This window comes from Strongylocentrotus purpuratus, unplaced genomic scaffold (assembly GCF_000002235.5).
Source record: "Strongylocentrotus purpuratus isolate Spur 01 unplaced genomic scaffold, Spur_5.0 spur5_scaffold_19, whole genome shotgun sequence".
In the NCBI taxonomy this organism is placed as follows: Eukaryota; Metazoa; Echinodermata; class Echinoidea; order Camarodonta; family Strongylocentrotidae; genus Strongylocentrotus; species Strongylocentrotus purpuratus.
Genome location: NW_022145604.1, coordinates 17,912,095 through 17,922,349, shown reverse-complemented (window position 1 = coordinate 17,922,349; position 10,255 = coordinate 17,912,095). Strand labels below are relative to the sequence as shown.

Genomic DNA, 10,255 nt, shown 5'->3' with positions numbered 1-10,255 from the left:
ACTTTCAAACCAATTTAATTCAGACCTTTCTAAATAACACCATTTTCATCACAACATAACATATTACAAAAGTAGTAAACAAATGTTAAGTACATAAATGCATGTTTTATTCACAAACCTCTCACAAATAGATACATTTAACATAATAACCAAATATAATATTTACAAATAAGTACAAAACATTTAAGAATGTACAAATCATTTTGGGACGGATCAAAATGTGCACCCCTTTCAAATTTCAAGATTTAAAATTGTTCAAAAAATCTTGAAAACCCTTAATAATATAGGGCACTTTCTTATGATAATAATAATTGAAGTTAGACAAAGATTTTAAAATCTTATGAAGAATTTTCATCGTGAGTGCACTAGGTTCCTAATGAACTACAAGTACTTGTATCTAATAATGTGCATTACTTTTAACAAGTATATAAGTATATGCAATTCAAGAATAAATCTATTGCAGATTGTTTAAATAAAAGACTACAAGTAAAGATAGGAACAGTGCATACACTGTGACTCATATCCAACTAGATGTATTTAGTCTGTAAGTATTTAATAAACTCTACCAATGATAGATATTCCTTTAATCATGACAACTTTCATTGACATACAGGGTTATATAACCACATGGATTTAAACCAAGAAATTATTTTGATTCATATAATGTAAAGTTGTTGCTCAGTTCCATATAAAAGATGTGTCCGCATGATGGTAAAACATAATGTATCGTAGGATTGTTACTACCATACCACTTGCATTCGATTTTGCACAAAATGGCTGCGTTGATGGGTAGGCTTTATAGATCATAGAGAGCTAGGGGTCCTATGTTATTATAATAAAATAAAATAATTTTGAAGAACACTATGAATTTGAATATCATGCTGGTGCATGAAGTATGCCAAATTCATGGAGTATCTTTAGATCCACTTCATTCTCACATTTGAAGCTACTGAAATGAGAAAATGCAACCACTTATCGACAGAGTTTTTTTTCATTTTCTGAAAACAAAGTGTGATTGCTTGCTGTCCAGGAAGGTAGGTTGGAGCTGTAGCGGTGTTTGTCGTCTAGGCAACCGGTTGGTATTGCTCGACTCTGTCCAGCAGGGCATCTGAATAACCAGGGGAGTAGTACCTGTATGGAAGAGAGAAATAGAATTGGACGTCCAATTTAAAACATCAGGGAAAATATGGGAATTAAAGCCCCACTGCACTACTATACTTGGGCCCTCTTTACAGCAAATAATGCCTAAGCGGTGACCATTTGTCCCCCATGATCCCGTTTTCTTATGTTAATTAAGAGCTGATTTGATGAGATAACCGCCTGTCAGTGACCATGCGGGGAAGTCTAACCCCTCCTGGCCAAACTAGTGCAGATAGGCTTTAAGCTTGTTTATAATAACAATAATAATAATATTATTACATTTGTAAAGCACCATTCATGAGATGCAAAGTGCATTGACAAGAAGTATTTACAAACAAATAGAGAGAACATTATGTAATACAAAGTTTACATGAATTACAAACAGAGAGGACTATTACATAAAATTGGATGTCTTTTCAGACACCTCTTGAAAGATGTGAAAGTGTGGCAATTCTTGTTTAGTGTTAGAGTTTCTCCTATTCTTATTCATAAGTTCACACCGACGCCAAATTGATGGCGAATTAAATCGGCGGCAAAGCGTAACAAAGCTTAATTAAAGCGTAAAGACCGTAATAGAGCGTGAGAAAGCTTTGAGCAACTCGGGACATTCTGCAAGAGCGTCAAAATTTGTTAAACTGTTTAAAAATTTGAGGCGATCTGTCACGAATTGCGTAAAGCGGGGAGAGCGTATTAAAGCTTATCAAAGCGTCACAAAGCTTTAATATCAAAGTTTTGCTCAAAGCGTAGGAAAGCTTAACAGAGTTTAACAGAGCTTGGTTCAAAGCGGTGACCCCACTTTGTACGCTCTGTCACCAATTGACACACTTTGTTAAGATGTCAGAGCATAACATATCTGAGGAGATCGTGAGATTTTTTGAAAAGTAAACAAAAATGACGCCGAATTGATCGCCGATTTAAAGCGCGACATTCGGCGTCGGTGTGAACTGTGCATTAATGGTTGCCAATCTGGTTGGCTTTAGGAAACTCGTCAGTCTTTTCTTATCTCAAAGTTATAAATTGTCTGTTCAGAGCAAGAAGGGCGTCTACTCTGCGTTAAAAGTATGTGAGCTAACGCCCTTCTGGTTCCAAACATAAAATTACTAGTAGCAGAACTCAAGCTAGGTGGTGGTGCTAATTTTCACTTCTGATACAAAGCAACAAGAAAATGAGGTGACAGACATTTTAACCTCCTGTTGTTTCATTACCTCAAATATCTTTTACTTTCTTTATATGTTCTAAAAACTCTGCACTTAGTACCTGTTCAATTAAACGGATTTCATTTTTTGGGGTAAAATCCTTACAATAAACAAAATCATAGTATTTTGTTTTGATTATGATCATGATTTTTGCCTGTACTTATTAACAAAAAAACAAACTTCAATGCTCTATCTATCATGTATTTTAGCGCATTGATATTTTCTACGCGGTTTGAGACCCCCCGCGGCACTAATGTCCTTTGGCAAGACATTGATCTATATTTGCCACACTCAACCCAGGTGATGTTAATGGGTACCTGGTAGGAATTAATTCTTTGAAATGCTAGAGCGCCGCAATGCCAGCACAGCTAAAGTCGGGGTAATAATCTCCAAGTTTGTAAGCGCTTAGTGATTCTAATAAGCGCTATATAAAAACAGTATTATTATTCCCCGAAGTTGAAATGCGCATTGGAAAACTTATTTTTCATTATTTTTATTTTTATATGAAATGAGTGGAGAGCTGACATACCTGACAATCTCCTCAGGGAAGCAGTTGTTGATGGTATCGATGTACTCATGTAAGGCACTACCGGGCTCCGCCTTGATTTCTTGCACCTTCTTGAGACCGCCGCTGGTCACAAACAGACGACGGGCGTTGGCATCGTGGGGAAGTACCTTACTGAACTGACCAACCACGTGCTTGAGGATGTTGGGTGGGGCATCGTGAAGGAGAGGCTCGAGGGCTGGTAGGTGAATGCACTTCTGGAGGATGTTCTTCAGAGCTCTCTTGGCCTGAAAGAAAGAAGCAATTGTCATCGGTCGTAAAAATTATTTCGGTATTTAAAAAAAAAAGAACAAGCTATTAATGGTAAAATATAGAGAAAGAGAAAATAATGTACATTTCGTCGCATTATAATGAATCGGAGAAGCAATGATCATCAGTTGCAAACATTATTTCGGTATTTGTTTTTAAAAAGGCAAGCTATCACATGGTAAAATAAAGAGAAAGAGAAACTAACCTACATTTCATCGCATTATTATGAACCGAAGAAGCAATGATCATCAATCGCAAACATTATTTCGGAATTTGTTTTAAAAAGAGAAAGTTATCACACGGTAAAAGATAGAGAGAGAATAAATAATGTACATTTTGTCGGCATTATCATCAACCGACGAATCGACTGTTCAATAATATATATGATGGATTTGTCGGTTCATAATAACACAGACGATTCGGTGGCCTTTTGTGGGATAACAATATAACTACAGTGAAACCTGTCTATAATGACCACCTAAGGGAGACAGGACAAGGGTCTTTATGTACAGGTTCAATTTAATACATGTTTCAATGAGAAACCATTTTCAGGGGAAACAAAAATTGTGATCTTTGTAGACAGATGGTCTTTGTATACAAGCGGTCACTTAGGCAGGTTTGACTGTACCAAATAACCTACCTTTGTCTGGAGGTCCTCTGAGGCATCCGCTCTGATGTAGCACTGCAGCAGACGAGGCAAGACATTAGCCACTGCTACAGCCTTGGCATGCTCTGGGGTGTGACGACCTATCTGACCTAGAGCCCATGCTGCTGCAGCCTGGATGTGATCCTCTGGTTCCTCTGCAAGCGTGATAGCTAGTTGTGTGACACCCTGGATCATAATAATAAATATTAATAATAATAAGATCAAATATAGCGCAACCACTATACAAATATAACGATAGATAGATACACACAGCCTCAACTCTAGTGCGGATAGATCGTAGTGATGGAAACAAAACCCCTAACAGTGCTACTTTACAGACACACAATAAAAGAACTATTGAAAAGTTCTTGAAAACAAGTGCATCTTCAACAAAACTTTGAAGACAGCAAACAGATGAAGCTTTTCTTATGTCTAGTGGTAGGTTATTCCAAAGCTTTGGAGCGGCGCAACTAAAAACACAATCTCCAAGAGTCACTTTTTTGTGTGTGTGAGGTAGCTTCAGAAGCAGCTTGTCCTGTGTGCTTTGCAAGTTACGTGCTTATGGTGGTTATTTAAAATAAAGTAAAAAGAACTATAGCTAATTGTGTTTTCTCTTGGATCACATCTCCATCAGTCATACATTAAAAAACATCATGGGTAGAATACCAATGATTATTATTACATTGGTTGGGAACTATGAGAAATGAATGGTACAACACATACCTGCTGATATCACCAGTGGGTTCAAACAAGGTGGGTTCTACTTTTTCCACTTAATCTGGAATGCAAGTTTTCTTTACGAACGAGGTAAGCATAAGTTTCTATATTAACCCTACTTTACAAACTGAGATAAAGGAGATGCCGTTGCTTACCTTGGAGACGATGACAGCCATTGCCAGATTCTCTGAGTGAGCCGCTACGTATCCCAGCATCATGACACCAGGCAGTCTCACGTTACCCTGCGAGTCACCGACGTAATCTACCACGGCAGCCACGCCCCCAGCATTGACGATCAGCTGAGACAGCTCCGGTGTGTGCTTGGCGATCTCACGGATCAGAGTGGCGACGTTCTTACGCACGTACTCGTCCTGGTCCTTGAGACAGGTTAGGACAGCAGGGAAGATCTCTGCTTCAACGACCATCTCGGCCAGGTCCACGGAGTGCTTGGAGATCTGACTCAAAGCTGAGAATACTTGACGCTGTATACAAAAATAATATACAAGGCATTAAAAAAAAATAACAATGCATAAGTAATGACCAGTTATATTGGAGGGACAATTTTTCAACCAGACAGTTTAGAACAACTGACTGTTAAACTTAATTTTGACTTTTTAGTTATATAACAAATATGCATACTTACATGTACATGTATAGAAACAATAGGGCACATTCATTTTGAGAATATTTGTGATATGAACTTTACTTTTCTGCTCATGTGAATGTTTTTTCTCTGATTATGATTGTGATTATTCCAAACAAAGTTTCTTTAAAATCTAATAATTTGATTTCTTTCATGTTTCAGATGGTACATTCGTATAATTTTGAGAAATGTGCAAATTTGAAGCAAGGTATTAGATGATGGTGACGATTTTCATGTTAAATCAGTGTAATGTCTACGGCACTGGGGGACTTGATGTTGCTTTTAATAGAAGTTACTCAAAATCCTACAAATGTATAATTTGCAACATATCAAAACACTGGATCATTGGACTTCACAAAGTGCACACTAATGAAAGGAGGTGCGTATAAGTTATAATGTATCTGATAATGACATCTTTCCTGGCAATTTTGTTAGCAATAATGTAATTGTGGATATACTATGCCTTCTTATGATCTACATTTTAAAATACATTCAAGTAAACTTTCCATCAAGATGATAATCAAAGTATTAGAGGAGAAATAGAACAGCTTTCACAGTAAATCGTTAGAGAGCATGGAGAAACTGACCTTAAGTTTGGCATCAGGATTGAGAATCATCTGAGCTAGGTGAGCGATTGCTCCGGCATCAACAACAGTCTGAGCCAGTTCAGGTGAGTGCTTACAGATGTCACTCAGAGCAGAGGCGGCAATACGCTTCAAGGACAGCTCAGGTTCCTGGATACATAGAACGAGCAGAGGTACAGCTCCGGCATCAACCACGGACTGGGCAAGCTCTGTAAGAAAAATCAAAACATTTAAACCATTAATACTCGTAAATAAAAGCTTTCTAGAAATCCATTTTTAAAAATGAATTTCATATCATTTCTCAAGTCTTACCCCACAAAATATCAGCTTTAATGTTTTCTGATATCATTTACTCAAGTTCAATTCTAATTTTTCACTTACATATATTGGATTGACTTTGATAAAGATTGACTTTGATAATGAGAAAGGCTTCTAAAGAAATAATTTTATCTCATGTACATCATGGAAAACTTGTAACTGGCCATATGCCTTTCCCCCCATTTTACAACATATCCAAATGCATTAATTTTTTGCTTTTTTACTCTGAATCACAGATACCAGTCTTTTAATTTTATTTTATGGAGTAATTGGTGTTATCAATTAATTTTTTATTTGTATTAGTATTCAATTTCATTGACAATATTTATAAATAATTTTTTTTCTCCAGATTTCTAACAATGTATTTTATCAGTAGCTAGACAGCATTTTTATCAATGACATACCGGTATATTGCCATGTACTTTTAATACATTTTAATTAACATTTTAAATCTTGTTTATACATCTGCAATTCAGCTTATCATTGCAAACCATATTGTTTAATAAACCACTTTTGAATTGAATTGGATTGACTCGAGTTGGATCCTGACCTGCATTATGTCTGGCAATGTATCCCAGGGCCCAAGCTGCTGACTCCTTGACACCAGGATCAAACTCCTCCAAGCAGATAACAAGGGCATCCAGCGCTCCACAGTCTACCACAGACTGAGCAAGCTGAGGAGAATGTTTGGCTACGGCTCGAAGAACAAATGCAGCCGCCTTCTTGTAGAATCTCTGTCATTATTAACAAAAGAAACAAAAAATAAACATTAAATTAGTCAATAAATTGTAAAAAGTTCAGGAAAAAAATGCTTCTGCAAAAATGAGAGCGGAAAATTGTGGTTTTCAACCAACATTTTTGAAGTTCACAGAGTCAACAACTTTTGTAGTGATCTTACATGCTTTAACAAAAAAACAAAAAATTTCTTAAGCTTCATTCATTTACTGCTTTTATTCAGAACAATTTGATGTCAGAAGGCTAGCTACTCCACTTTATGATTAACTTGTTTTAGTAGTAGATGAGTTTTGCAAATCTCATGCAGAAACATCATTTTTCCTCCCTCCTATTCCTAAAAAACCCCACACAATTAAAAAAATTGTCTTGATTTGCACTACTTGGACACAGTTTTGGTTATAATTATCAGTAGACTTACATTTTGTTCAGCAAGAGAGTAGACAAGTTGAGGAAGAATATCTCCCTTTACCACTGCTTCTGCAAGGTCATCATTATAGTTGGCCAAGCGACCCAAAGCTAAGGCTGCCGTCTGTTGAATTGTGGGTACAATGTCCAGCAGCAGAGGACGAAGCAGGGACATAACACCTTCAACAAAAAAGTAGTAATGCATCAATAAAATGTGTACATTGGTACACGCACTTAGGCTTAGGGCCTAAACTATGATTTCACATACATGTGTATGCACTATTTCAACACTAGGGAAAACTTGGCTTCGCTCTGTGATAAGTTTTGAAGATTTAAATCGCAAGCTATACAAGCTCTAAACAGCTATTTAGTCCATAATTTGCATAATCTCACCTTATAAAATGTTCAATTATTAACTATTTTACACATTCCTATTTGCAACTGATTCAGCTGTCTTGGATAACTCATTCATGAGCTTCGTGCGAGTGTGAATTTTCGCTAGTGCCAAGTTGACCCAGATCGTATGGAATTACAAACAAATTGTACTTTGTATTCCACATTTCTGACTGAACCTTCACAAAAATGTAACAATGTAGTGAGAAGAAAAAACAAACAAAGTACAACCATATGTTAAGCATGTGCGTCTCTGATCTGTTGTTTCATTTTCTCTTGTACCAATTTATCTGTCTGCATAGATGTAACCATACTGACTTTTATATCATGAATTATACATGTTGAATTATAATGTACATTTGAACATCTTTTTTTTTTGTGTGTGTGCAAACTTACCTGCATTTTGCAAAGTTTCAATATTCTGTGGTCTTGACGCTAGCTCCGCAACTGTCTGGACAAACGTGGTGCGGGCTTTCTGATACTGCTCAAACACTGCATAGTTTTTTTTTTTAAAGAAGAAGAAAACAATGAACCATATCGTTTAAATAAATAGTAAATCAGTTATTTATTTGGGGAGGCTGTCACAGCATTCTTCCAGTATTTGCGGTAAAGGTAAAGGTAAAGGAAGCTGCTGTGGATATCCCAGATTATGTTCATGAAGCACCAAGATCTGTGAGAGAGAATACCAATCTTCTAGTCCCACTACAATGCCGAACAAACGCGTACCTGAACAGCTTCATACCAAATACAATAAGACACTGGAACAGCCTCCCGCCAGGCGTCAAAAACCTGAACTCTACTGCACAAACCTTTAAACTAGAGTAGGCTAGATCTATAGTATAGAGTATAGCCTAGGCCCTACTCTATGCCTCCAGAAGAACTGTGCATGATCAATTTAAAATGCACACGACACCCCCTCTAGACGTTAGTCGTGCTTCTATTTTCTAAGCGATGTCTGGACACCAATTCTGAGATTCTGAGACCCTATTGAAATAAATATGACTGACAATGACATTTGATGATGGCTGATGCAGCCATAGACAGCAATAACCATCTGATTTGGGTCATTTCTTTAATAAAACTGACATTTGTTGTCATTCCCCAATACAGATGGCAACCCAGAGATCTCGTACCGTGGGGGTAGCTATAGCCAACAATGGCAGCTTTTTGTGTCAAAACATTTTCTCCCCGATTTTCTTTATTTAGATCTAATTTTCTGATTTCTAAATCAGATGTAAATTAGGTCGGTATGTCATTTGTCCTAATTACAGTTATCAAAATTTGATAACTTAATATTAAATGTATAATTTACGGACTTACTTATATGAATTATCCAGTTTGTATTTCCGAACTGTGAAACGGTACGTTCATGCATTCGAAATATTACCCGGCGGCCGATATATTTCCGGGTCCACCTACCAAAACATAGCCAAATGGCCAATCAGAGCACTCGTTTCGTGGGAGTTCGTTGGTCAAGCTGGGCCGACTCGTACGTAGCTACGGTAGCTATTGGACGTTCGAAAAGAAAAAATGAATATTCATCAACTAAAACCAAGACGGATAATGTTGACGACGAGACTTTCTCGGATTAATCATTAATTTAGGATCTAAATGAGCAAGCTATCGTAAGTCAAATAAGCTATATATATGTTATTTTTAATTAGACTCTAAATTATTGTCATACTGCAGCATGTATGAGGATGTAAAGAGTGAAAATCTCGTTGCATAGGGTCTATCTCATTCATCGCGGTCCGGTCGAACCGAACCATTTGTTCCGTACAGTGCCTCACAGAAAGAGGTCCCCAGACTTCAGTCTCTATAATCGGAGGTCTAGTGGAGCCAGACGTAGTCTCAGTGGAACAACCGACGATTAGAGAGACTGAAGCTTTCGGTCTAATGCAGCCATTGCCAATGATTGATTGATATGGTGCCTTTAAATTTAATTAATTTTTATTGTGATAATCATATCAAAATTTAAGAAGTAGACTAGACCCTACATGTACGATGTATCTAGAGTCTATGTTTTATGAATACAACCTGTCTCTAAATTAGATTTAAGTATCATATAATTTGTGATTTAATGCAGCGCTCGCGATCGCTCGTTAGGATCTAGGTACACGGGTCACAGGCATGCAGCTGCAGCTTCCCCGCCTCATCTCTGGCGGCAGAGCTCCGGTGCGGCGCCATGCGTGGCGACTGCTGCTGGATCAACTTTAACAAAATGAGACTTTTGACCCTTAACCAAGGCGTTAATAAATCAATATTACCTTGCAATACTTGTCTTGAACTCATGATTTTCTTGATTGATGTCACCACTGCAATTAAAATTGCCTATTCAGATAAATTAGCGTAGATCTAGACTTTATTTCGTAATTTGATGGGCTTTGGCCTTTCTCCTTGTTGTTTGTTAGCCTAGCCTGTAAACAAAGTGTGCACGGGCAAAGTGATCGTTGCTATGCGGTAGCTCTAGCGATAGCTAGCTAGCTATATCGGTGACATACGAACCGGAAGATCTTCTTCTTTTTCCATCGGCACTTGCTAGTGCTTAGCCTTAAGAACCTGTCGTGTTATATGTGTAAGTTATTTGCGACTATTGAAATAATTAGCGACTGGGGTTTAAGTTTACGTGTGTAAACAAGTTTTGTTTCACTTTCACTGCACTCG

General features: G+C 37.3%; 1 protein-coding gene across 1 annotated transcript; it reads right to left on the bottom strand.

Moving 5' to 3' along the window:
• Positions 1 to 994: 994 nt before the first annotated feature.
• LOC115926082 (sperm-associated antigen 6) lies at positions 995 to 10,047 on the bottom strand. Its single transcript, XM_030990473.1, has 9 exons — positions 9,859 to 10,047; positions 7,988 to 8,083; positions 7,212 to 7,378; positions 6,609 to 6,792; positions 5,744 to 5,949; positions 4,669 to 4,995; positions 3,791 to 3,982; positions 2,866 to 3,128; positions 995 to 1,131 (listed from the first exon to the last, which is right to left on the bottom strand). Exons 1-9 carry the CDS (start codon positions 9,881 to 9,883, stop codon positions 1,065 to 1,067), a joined length of 1,527 nt encoding a protein of 508 aa, XP_030846333.1. The 5' UTR covers positions 9,884 to 10,047; the 3' UTR covers positions 995 to 1,064.
• Between the last annotated feature and the right edge of the window lie 208 nt (positions 10,048 to 10,255).